The sequence below is a fragment of the Oncorhynchus mykiss genome, chromosome 14 (assembly GCF_013265735.2).
Source record: "Oncorhynchus mykiss isolate Arlee chromosome 14, USDA_OmykA_1.1, whole genome shotgun sequence".
Taxonomy (NCBI): Eukaryota; Metazoa; Chordata; class Actinopteri; order Salmoniformes; family Salmonidae; genus Oncorhynchus; species Oncorhynchus mykiss.
Genome location: NC_048578.1, coordinates 4,224,046 through 4,235,951, shown reverse-complemented (window position 1 = coordinate 4,235,951; position 11,906 = coordinate 4,224,046). Strand labels below are relative to the sequence as shown.

Below are 11,906 nucleotides of genomic sequence, written 5' to 3'. Positions count from 1 at the left end.
TATTAATAATGTACATAAACCTGTAATTCAACTCTCTGCACTGGGCCCTCACTGCAGAATTAAGTCCACAGCATTAGCATCGTACCCTCTGCGATGCCGCATCCTCCCTCGGGATATAGTGTGTGTGTGTGTTAACTGTCCCACTGGGGTCATACATAACAATCTTACAAAACACAGAACGATGCCCGTGAGGGTGGCAACCTAATTGAGCGCGTAGAATGAGAACTGATTGGAAGAGGGGATCAGAAGGCGGGTTTTCCTTTCCTGTAGCGGAGAGCCGTGCGTCACCACTATACACCACACAGCTAGACACGCAGTAGTGAGCACACGCAAGCACTTCGCTAAGCACTGCATTGTAGTGTCGTCACTCGTGATGGTGATGCTGCTGCCTCGCTCTCTGTGTTTCACCAATAGGGGAGAGCTGCAGTCAGGGTTGCCCGTATAGGGCTGTGATGCTCGTAGTGTCTCGTCCTGACACAAGGGCAGCGTAGCCGTATAGAGGCTGAGGCTGCAGAGGAATGAGAGACATCCAGTTAAAGAATATCACACTGATGTGTGAACCACAGGCAAGAAGAGTGGAAAACTGGCCAGTGGCTCCTTAAGATACATGCTAGTCATTTAGCAGACGCCCTTATCCAGAGCAACTAGGTTAAAGTGTCTTGCTCAAGGGCACATTGGCAGATTTTTCACCTAGTGAGCTCTGGGATTTGAACGAACGACCTTTCAGTTGCTGGCCCAATGCTCTTAACTGCTGGGCTACCTGTCGCCCTTCATCAGTCAGTGTGTCCGTCCACCTGCTAGGCTAGCTAGATATGTCCCCTTAGCAAGAATAACTGCTCAGTGCTGACAGAGACACTCCAAGGGACCCCACCTCCCCATACAAGCCACTGTATCAAAATAATGAATTATAGAATCATACCAAATATGATTGTGTCAGATGAGATGTTACTCCTTGTAGAAAGCAGGGGGAATGGTAGGCATTGCTCTACTCCCGACATTGCTCATCCTAATATTTCTATATTTCCCAAGTCTATTCTTTTACTTTAGATTGGTGTGTATTGTTGTGAATTGTTAGATGTTACTGTACTGTTGGAGCTAGGAACACAAGCATTTTGCAACAACCGCAATAACATCTGCTAACTTAACTATGTGTATGTATTCAATTCATTTGAATTGATTTGCTACGTAAGCCTATTAGCCAGAGAAATACCCTTTTGTTGCTTCCTTGTATTGTAATTACTAGTTGATGCAGGTCAAGTATGCATAGTATGGGTCTAGTATGCATAGTATCAGTGTCAATGCACTTTATGTATTGGCTCTGAATATGCAACACATAAACAAGGACTGTAAAGATATGAATTCAACTATTTGAACTACTGCGATTGTGTGTCGTCTTGTCCTTGTGGTGTAACACCCAATCATAGTAGCACAGGGATACTTCAAGACCTACTCTACTCTATTTGCTCCAGTACGTGTGTACAGTCTCAACCATTGACACATCAATTAATGCCCAACTTGATAGTATAATGTCCAAACCTTCACATGTTGTTCATTAGGATTTTATTTTTTGGAGGCAAATCAATAAAATATGTACTTTTTACAGTATATGAGGAACATTTCTACAGTTTAATAATGTAAACAATCTCTGAAGAGAAATGTATTCAGTTTAAAATGAAGCCATAGTCTTCATTTTGAAACTATTTACATGAATTAAAATATAATTTATAACAGCAGATAATTTCAGTCTATAGATAAATGTAGCTACGAAACTAGATTTTAACAATTCAAAAGTACTGAAATGCATTTTGTCTCCACATTCTGAAGACATCTGAAATCACACAAAACAGGGGAAAAAAACACCATTAAAAGACATCCAAACTAAGTGGCATATAAATAAAAAATAATAAAAGTAAAATAAACCAACAGATGTAAAAATATAAAATCTTACTAGCAGTATTTACCGTTTACCAAAACTACATTAAAAAAGGAAATCATTTTGTGAATTTTGATAGTTATTAGATGTAAATAGACAACAAAAAAATCAATAGCAATGAAAAAATCTAAACAGGAAAAACAAACAATGTATGCCCTTTTATGTCCATTTTTCTTCCACCAAAGACCCGCTCACAGCTAGCTAGATTGTGACAGTTTGCAGCCCCCAAAGTGGCCATTGACATCACATTACCATTATGTTATCAGATGTTTTCTGTGTGTTGACAGAAAGCGCTCTGTCTGTTGGGATACAAAATAATCTTTGATACACACATGGTCATTTTACATCCAGGGTACAGTGAACAATGGTGAGTCAAGGACCAGTATTGCACTTTCTTTCTATAGGGCAAGTTTATTAACATGGTGAGTTTAAAGAGACATTTTCCAATGAAATAAAATCGGAAAACTTAAATATGTATTTGTGTGGACTATGTAGTTGGATAATGACACTTAGAAAATCAATCTGACAAGGCTCTCCGAATTCGATTTAAAGCCAACATCAAATATAGTTTTGGTCAACTTGCCTCAAGTTAATTTCTTGCCATTTTCTGAAATGAAGAATGGGAAGAATTGCATTCTGTTCTGACGGGGGTTACCTTTGGAAGGGGCTCAATTTGGATCATCTCTCAACCTAACAAATCCTAGATTGACAGTAGTTGTTGAAATGTGCCGAAGTGCTCTGAAACACCGAGGAAAATGGTCAACATCAAAGTTTTCTATAAGAAAGTATATAATTTCATCTTAATATCTACACAAACACACAAATATATATTCATATGTATATATATTTATATACCTTTTATAATATGGCTGTATTGAAAAAAGTTGTAATAATAATAATAAAACACATTGGATTTGAAAGGAGATAAAACGGTAATATTAAAAGCTATAGTGATAGCTTAAGTTTCCCCCTATTGTTTTTAAGGCTCTCCTCATGAGAATTTGTTTTGTTGTCATTCAACTCTACTGATGGAAGCACTCCACTGGCATCAAGTAGTCTGAATATTCAACAGGGGCTAAAAAGCGCTGTTTCCTTTCCCTCTCTCCAAAAATTAGTCATACGTGTTCACAAGTTGCCAATCATTATACAAGTGTCCACTGAATTTCAACAAGTTTAACAACCCGTCTACCAACATGTGTCCGTAATAAGCCTAGCTCCTTTCATGGAAAGTTGTGAACAGATATTTCACTATTTGGGGCTTTATGTGCAATGGTATTATTGTTATACATGATTTTTTTTATGTATGGCATGACTGACCACATTATTATTATTAGTCATTTTATATAATATCTTTTTTTAACAGCAGTTCTACAACATACAGTACAGGATCAGTTTTCAAGGATTTATTTTAACAACCAACCACTGAAATAACCACTTCCAATCTTTGAGAAAGGCTGTCTCATAGATATATGTATTGCATCTCAATTGCGTAAAAAAAAGAAAAAATCGTCAAAAATATTGAAATCATTTAAAAAGAAATTCAACTTTCTATAGCATATCTAAAGGGATACTTTATACAACAGTGTTTGACTTGTGTCAAGTCATTTTAAAATAAATTCCCTTCAGTTCAGTTTCTCCCTGTATTGTTCAACCTTGCATCTTTAAACAGTTTATCCTTGCCAGTCTGATTTGCAATGGTGTCCCACCACCTTTATAACGCACATCTACAAATCGCTGTATAGACACAACGATACATTTCATGTTTACACTACGTATAGTGCTATATACACATTATATATATCATATTTATTTTTTTATGTAAACCAGCACATTCTCTCACTTTTTAGTAGTATACATACTAAGCACAAATAGTCATTCAGCTTTTCCTCTTTTGATTAGCAAGTTTTTGTTGTTAGATTTTTATCAGTATGTATAGCACTAAATATTTGTCCTTTTTTTTCCTTTAGTAAACCTACTAGGGTAAGCCACGAAGGCACATCCTGATAGGATACTCTAACACTGAATAAGGCGTCTTTGTACTTAGTGTGCGCTCTAATAAAGTCGAACGAGAATTCAGTGATGTAAACATTCAATTTCATGTGTGTTACAGAGAAGATTAGATAAATGGAGAAGATTAGATAAATGGGGAAGAGAGAGAGAGAGAGAGACAGGGATAATCTGTTAGAAAAAAAAGGAAGGAGGTTTGCCAAGGCTGGGGCAGCACGAGGCCCCATGCCCACACAGAAGAGCTAGGCTGTACAGTATTGAGGGGCTGGGGGACCTGGTCTTTGAAGAAAACAAGAAAGAGAGCGGGAGAGAAGAAAATTGGTTTTCAGTCTCCCAGCACACCAGAGGACCACGGGTCCTTCTGGGATCCCCAGTGATGGCAGCGCCAACTCGAACACGAGACAGACAGACAACACACCCAGGTACACATTGGATACACGGTCCAAAAACTGACACGCAAACTATTTTTTAGTTTTTAGCCACGAGGCGAATTATGGGAGTTTTAGTCAGAAAAGCAAGCTGAACTCCTCCACCAATAAGAAAGGATAGCTTGGGAGAAGTAAATGAGTGTTTCAGAGGAGGAAGAGCAAGAGTAAAAAGGGGGAGAGAGCACCCGAGAAGAAGGATCTAAATGAGGTGGAGACGCTTGTCTGATGTGGTACCATCCAGATCTCTGGGAAAATTCAACAGAGTTCAACAGACTTTTGATTTACCATCCCTCTCTCTGGTGTGAATGGTGCGGTGAGCCTTGGACACTCTCTCCCTCAGCTATGCTGCTGGGTGCATCACAAAGAGACAGGCTGCAATGGAGCTCTATTAAAGGAGCACAACTCCAGAGACTTGGATTCGGGTAAGGGCTCTACATTCAGATCAGTGAAGTGTACATTCCATTACTATAGTATAGGTTATATTCTAGAACCTGGAGTAAATGTCTGACTCTGCTCTGTCCTTGGCTGGGTTATGCTTACTGATTGAGATCAGACATGTTCAGATAGTACAAACAGCGCAGAGAATTGGCTGGGATAGATTGTGATTTTGCTCTGGAGAGTGAGTGTGTTTTCATATGGTAAATATGCCTTGAAGTTTACTTCATGACATAATAGCGTTAGTTGTCATAGCCCCATTTATGTGGAGCTGGTAGGATAGGAAGTGACTGCCATCCTAGATCAGCGTAACCAGGTTGTGAGAGTGGCTAGCTTAGCAGCAGTGGGTAGGTAACCTATAGAGTAAAGCAGCCAACAGCATAGCAGTGTTGAGTGGCAGAGTAGGGGAAAGAAGTCAAGTGAGGAAACATGATTACCTCGTTATAGTGCATAGATTAAATCAAGGAAGCACTAAAATGACAAAAAACAAGATTTTTTTTCTTTTCATTTTCGATTTGTAAACTCTAAGCTGTTCGAAAGATTTTTTTGTTTTTGTATTTTATGTCATAACACACACAGTTTGAACATCCACAATTTTGCTAATATTAAGCAGGTTTTGTTATATACCGTACGAACGTAATGGCGGATACAGCTTGCAGTTCCACCAGTAGTGACCAAGGGGGTACAAAAAAACGACACACACACGCAGACACACACACCACAACGACCAACGGAGGGAGCAAGGTTTGCTACAGAGGTCTCGCCCGCCCACACGCCCATCGGCTCTCAACGGGACCACGACGAGTCACAACAAAGTCATGAACACAGACAGGAAGCAGCTTTTTGTGTTCAGATACATTATATGTTGTTTCGTTGCTTTTTTTTCTCCTCCATCCCTCCAACCCCCGCTAGCTTCCTCTGTAGTATCCTCAGCTGAAAGAGACAAGGCCCGTTTCTTATTCCAATGTTAAAAATGTAAACATGACGAGGTGCCTTGGTTGAGGTACTGAGCCGAGTCTGGGGTTGGTATGAGGGTTCTAAGGCGAGGCCCAGCCGAGTCACCGTCAGCGATGCAGGCTCTTCTGGGCCTCCTTCAGCAGGGTGTCAAAGTCCAGGGCGTCATACTTGCTCTTCACCGGCCCTGGTCCAGCTTCGTCTGGAGAGGGAAACACACAGCTTTGTTAGTTAGAACAGTGTCATCATAGCCGTCAACATTACATGGAGATACAACTTGTACAATATCTCAGCGTTGCCTCCATCCAACAGATCATACTCCTTTGGGGCGGCAGGTAGCCTACAGGTTAGAGCGCTGGGCCAGTAACCAAAATGTTGCTGGATCGAATCCCTGAGCTGACAAAGTAAAATTCTGTTGCCTCTGAACAAGGCAGTTAACCCACTGTTCCCCGGTAAGGTGTCATTGTAAATAAGAATGTGTTCTTAACTGACTTGCCTAGTTAAATAAAGGATAAATACAATTAAAAAGGTGCTACACATTTCCTTTGCATTGTAATCCCAGAAAGATGTCCATAATATATCTGCCACTAATAGTGAAATGATAGTTTCACAGCATTACTTTTTACGTGAGAAAACAAGCATCGAATAGTGTAGGGAATCATTGTACCATCTAAATCACTGTGAAATATACTAAATATATTTCACAGCGATTGAGATGGTACAATGATTCCCTACACTATTCACTACATGTTTTCTCACATAAACTGAAACTGAGCGAACATTGTAGAATTTTAGCAAACAGGAAATGAGCCATTTCCACAAGATAACAAAGATAGAACAGCTTTCCCAGTTTGACAACAGTTGCCACTGGGCGGGAGAAATCAATATGAAAATACCACAGCCAATCACAACACTGGTGGGTAATACTGTGAAACACTATCATTCCACTATTAGCGGCAGATATATCATGGACATTTTCTAAAATTACAAGGCAAACATTAGAAGAAATCCAATGAGTAGCACCTTTAACGACTTTCTACATTCATGGTTTGACTGTACTTTGACTGTATCTCTGTTTACCCAGATCTATGTATCTCTTCCTGCTGAGCCTGTGCATGCCACCCCCTCCGTTCTGGAAAAGCGGCTCTCGTCTGTGCCTCTGGATCTGCTGCCCGCTGGGTGCCGGACGGAACTTGATGACTCCACAGCGTTCCCTATGCGCACACATCAACACACACAAAAAGACAGAGAGTTTCGGGCACGTGGTCCCCACCTTCACTGCATTCCGTACTCTGGAAGGTCACAGACAGGCTGATAAAAAAAGGACCTACTCGTGTTTGGTGATGACTTTGCAGTCCTCCGGGTCTCCAAAGGCCTCGAAGCGTTTGCGCAGCATCGTTTGTGTGACGCTGCTTGGCAGGTTGTGTATGTAGAACACTTGGCAGTTGTCCTAGGCAACGACACAATGGCAACCGTCAGAACAAGACACTTGCCGCAGTGGCAAATCATGCCGACTTCACACACACACTGGAAAAACTCATAATAGCAGAACTGGTGTTTACCTCGTCAATTTGAAGCACAGACTTGGAGATGTTGTTTCTCTGCTTGTCTCCGTGGCACGTCTCAGAGTTCTCACAGCTGAGGAGAGAGACACAAAGCAGAGGCAGAATAAGACGGGAGCTAATGGAAGAACCTGAGTCACATGCCAATGAGAGAAGAAATTGGCATGTGACAGTGGTTTATATTCTCACCTGAAGTCGGGCTTGCTGCTAGGCGAGTGGGGCTCGCAGCAGCTGGAGTGGAGAATGGGGGAGGGTGAACGGGAGGAGCGTTCCCCCTCTTCATCTGAGTTGTGGGGGGATAAAGCGCCCCCCTTTCTGTCAGCCCTGTTACCGTTACTCAGGTACTCTGGCACCTTGGAAAAGAGCCTGTCTTCACGCTGCTGTTCCAGCCCCTTGTCCCCTTGGACCCTGCACTCAGCCCTGTCCCCCTCCGGAGAGGAGCGTCCGAACAGCGAGTGGGCCAGCATGGCGGCGGTTCTCTTCCGGCTCTCCCCCAGACTCAGCAGGCAGTAGTCGTGGTCTCCGAACGTCCTGTGGACTTTGGGTTCTGCATCGATGGCCTGGCCCATCTTGCGGAGCTGGGCGTAGAGTTCAGTCTGCTCGGGGAGCTTGCGGGAGTGGGCCCGGCTCAGCCACGAGCCCTTCGGTGTGGATTCTCCTTTCCCCTCTGGCTTGAACAGCTCGTCCTCCACTTGCTTGTGAGGGGGGGTGGTGGGAGGGGTGAGGCCTGAAAACACAGGCCACTCTATTAAGTCACATGTACCTCACAGTGGTGGCATACAGCTCTGTCGGGTTAACATTAGAGAAACGTCAACCGTTCAGACAATTTCACTGGTCTGTCGGGTTAACATTAGAGAAATGTCAACCGTTCAGACAATTTCACTGGTCTGTCGGGTTAACATTAGAGAAACGTCAACCGTTCAGACAATTTCACTGGTCTGTCGGGTTAACATTAGAGAAACGTCAACCGTTCAGACAATTTCACTGGTCTGTCGGGTTAACATTAGAGAAACGTCAACCGTTCAGACAATTTCACTGGTCTGTCGGGTTAACATTAAAGAAACGTCAACCGTTCAGACAATTTCACTGGTCTGTCGGGTTAACATTAGAGAAACGTCAACCGTTCAGACAATTTCACTGGTCTGTTGGGTTAACATTAGAGAAACGTCAACCGTTCAGACAATTACACTGCTCATGTTTAACTGTTACTGGGTGTACTGTCTGTTACTCTGTTTACTTCTATCTGTGTTTCAATGGCTTTCCCAATTCAACAAATTGCTCTGAGGCTGTTATTTTGTAACATTACAGTAACACAGCACCTTGGTACGGCACAAGGCGAGCACACAATCGCATATTTATTTTGACCGAAGTGCGTATTTGACTTTCAGTTGTTATTAACATTACGGCTTTTGAGGAAGATATCAGCGGCAGACACTGTAAAGCATTGTTATATTTGTCTTCTCCGCTTCCCAAGTAGCTATGCAACCAAATTAGCCATGTCAAGATGACATTTACCCAGGAGACAGATCACGTCATTAGACTCCAGTCATGCTCTTCACAACACGATACAAATGCATTCCCCCTCTCCTCTGCTGCTTTGCTACCGAGCTGAGTTAGCAATAGTATATCTCAAAGAGATAAACCAGTCTACAACACAGTATATTTGCTAGCTAGACTTTACTTCCCTCTAGACAAGCTACTTCTGACAGACAAGGATATAGCTCCAAAATGTTGTCTCGTCAAGCCAAGGCGTAAAAGATGTCAAGGTGATCAACACCAACTCAAAGCCCCAACATTACCTGCTGTGCCACACAGGTCCACGCTGAGAGTCTGCTCAAAGGGCCTGTTGGCATACTGTGTGTCTCTGATCATGGGGAAAAGAGAAAGAGAGATTGCAGAGTCATCATCAGGACCAGGGGAAGGGGGTGCAGGGGTAGGGGTAGTGGGGCGACAAAAGGATGTACTGCTCGGTGCTCTGATTTAACTTTTTTTTTTAAAGGATTTATTTTCTTTTGTTGGAGATTGTATTACATTATCATTGTGAACGTGAACTACATGAGAATAGCTTTCCTTTATAGCCGTCTATGATTGGTATTACAGTACAAGCTCCTTCTCCTATTGAGGTCTATTTTTGGATCTGTGTTACCATGAAAGGCTTGTGTGGAGTGCTTTGGGGATATTACAGAGTCCACAAAGCTGCAAAAAAAACTATCTAGGGGGCCAGAGAACAGCACAGTCATTTCACGCACGGAAGACTTCCAGAAGTGTACGTTAAAATAGCTTTGTGAGTCCAGTGGGGCTATGGGCAAGCAGTATATGTATTGTAGTGTATAGGACTATAGTACGGAAAACAAACCCAGTAGATTTGGGAGTCAGCGGCAGACAGAGGCAGGCGCGTTTCTCTGCAATCAGAATGACAGAAAGAGCCATTGGTACCAATGATTAGATACATGGTCAGAGAACACAACAGCAGATTCAGCGGGTATAAAAACAACATTTTACCAGCCGTTTAACAGTGGCACGTGTGTTATTCATTCACATCAAATTGAAGAAAGATACTGCATGATGGAGCCATGTGGACTGAAAAATTGGGACAGGCTTTGAGAGCTTGGGGCTTCTGACATCGTCGCCATCTTGCCTTACCGTTTTGACAGCAGAGGTTATCGGGTTCGGCTGCGTCTGCCGTGGTTTGGGAAGTACTGTTGTTATTGGCGGCGGAGTCTTTCTCCGGGTCGTCTCCCGGGGGGTGTTTGACTGCCTTGTCCTCCTCGTCAGGGCGCCGCTCCCCGGACGCAGGCTCCTCCCTCACCCGGCCAGCACGCACCTTCTTGGCGAAGCGGCTGGGGAAAGAGGCGAGCCTGCGGGAGCGGCGGACTGAGAAGGAGGCGTCCTCCAGGTCAGGGCTCAGAGGGACCTCTAGGCCGCGCTCTTTCATAAACTCTGGTTTGGTTGAGCTGGCAGTCGGGCTAGGGGTCTCAGTCTTTCTGTCATGCACTGGCTTGGTGATAGCATCTCTGTTATGGGTGTAGGGGGGGCTGTGGAGTCTGTAAGGCTTGCTCACGTCAAAGGAGTTGACCGCTTTGAGCAGTTCGCGCAGGAGAGAGTTGGCTTTGACCTCCCGTCTGCGGGTAAAGGCGAGGCGCGGCCGAGGGGCGCAGCTCTGGGCCTGGGGGGCAGCCTTGTGACAGTTCGGGTGGATCAGGGTCGTGGGGCACTCGGGCCTGGCCCTGCGTACCTGGCCTGGGCACTCACGCTCCTTGCGCTCCCAGCCAGCCTGCTTGCGCATGGGCAGGCAGTATGTGTGCATATACTTGATGAGCTCCACCACAGATTTTAGTTCTTTCTCCGAGGAGAACTGGGGCTTGGTGGGCTCAAGGGGAGTGGAGCGTTCACTCTCACTGCTCGAGGACTCCTCCTCCTCTTCTTCCTCCTCGGACTCACTGTCCTCATCGTCATCATCTTCCTCCTCATCCTCTGTGTCGGCTGAAGGAGTGTCTTCCGCCTCTTGTGCAGAGGTCAGGTGCCGGTGGAGCTCTGTGCACAGACGTCCTGCTGGTCGCACCGCTCGGGGCTTACGCTCCTGTGTGCTTTCACGCTACAGAAAGAAAGAGTTAGAGTTACTACCTGTAAAATGACCTTGGTGAGCCTCTGTGCACTGTATGGCTCAAAATATTAAGGAATGTCTAGGCCATGAGAACATACAGTGCCGAGGGAACAATTTCAACGTATGAGTAACCAAAACCAGCACAGAGAGCCACAAAGATTCAAAGTTATAAAACATTCCTTCATAATCATACCAACGTTCCCAGTATCATGACTCAGAGAGAGAGAGAGAGAGAGAGAGAGAGAGAGAGAGAGAGATTCTAGGATGCACTCTATCTTTACGTAACCACCAGCTCATTGCCAGAGCTGCCCTTTCTCCTTGTCGAGACTACATCCATCTGTCACTCCAAAGCCTCAGCACCACTCACTCTAATGCCACAGATGTCAAATGCCTCGGCCACCACCACCGTAAAGGAAAAGCCAGGGCAGGACAGGGGTGATAAATGAGAAAATAGCCTCACGCCATTGATCTACGTGCATGGGCGTGGGTGGAGACGGATTTTTGGAGCAACGGACACCTTATGGTAACATGATCTCCACACCGGTCCCAGTCACAAGAGGGAAATATAAAAATAAAAAACTTTGCTAATTTCAATTTATTAGTAGTAGCTAGCTGACAGCCTGGCTAGCTAGCTTTAGCTTCGCTAAAAACATAGCAAGCTAGCTAGCATTTTTAGCTTTCCACATCTCCATGTGAAATAATCAGATTAAAAATAAAATAAAAAATAAAATATGCCCTGGCAAACATTTGTATACTTCCCGGAGTAGCATAAATCATTATCCCAATTTGATATGCTTGTTTGTGTATTGATTCCGATATCAGATAAAAATAGAACGTCATCATGTTGTGGTCATGAAGGAAAAAAAGCACATGGCTAGCTGGTTGTCTATAGCAGGTTCCACCATTTCACAATAGCCTGGAATCACTAGTTATTATTTATAAACAAAATACCTTTTTGAGTGGATTCTTGTTGTTTGGTTTAC

The 11,906-nt window shown here is 43.8% G+C and overlaps 1 protein-coding gene across 2 annotated transcripts in view; it reads right to left on the bottom strand.

Annotated features, from left to right (window-relative positions):
• Positions 1-1,543: 1,543 nt before the first annotated feature.
• Positions 1,544-11,906, bottom strand: part of LOC110488579 (peroxisome proliferator-activated receptor gamma coactivator 1-beta) — a 66,781-nt gene continuing 56,418 nt past the window's right edge. For both annotated transcript variants that reach the window (XM_021560848.2, XM_036942713.1), the window contains exons 5-12: positions 9,963-10,914; positions 9,676-9,721; positions 9,119-9,183; positions 7,509-8,046; positions 7,320-7,395; positions 7,089-7,207; positions 6,838-6,971; positions 1,544-5,959 (exon numbers count right to left, since the gene is read on the bottom strand). In XM_021560848.2, the coding sequence (XP_021416523.2) occupies positions 5,868-5,959; positions 6,838-6,971; positions 7,089-7,207; positions 7,320-7,395; positions 7,509-8,046; positions 9,119-9,183; positions 9,676-9,721; positions 9,963-10,914 (2,022 nt within the window). In that variant the 3' untranslated portion in view covers positions 1,544-5,867. The remainder of the gene's footprint in view (positions 5,960-6,837; positions 6,972-7,088; positions 7,208-7,319; positions 7,396-7,508; positions 8,047-9,118; positions 9,184-9,675; positions 9,722-9,962; positions 10,915-11,906) is intronic.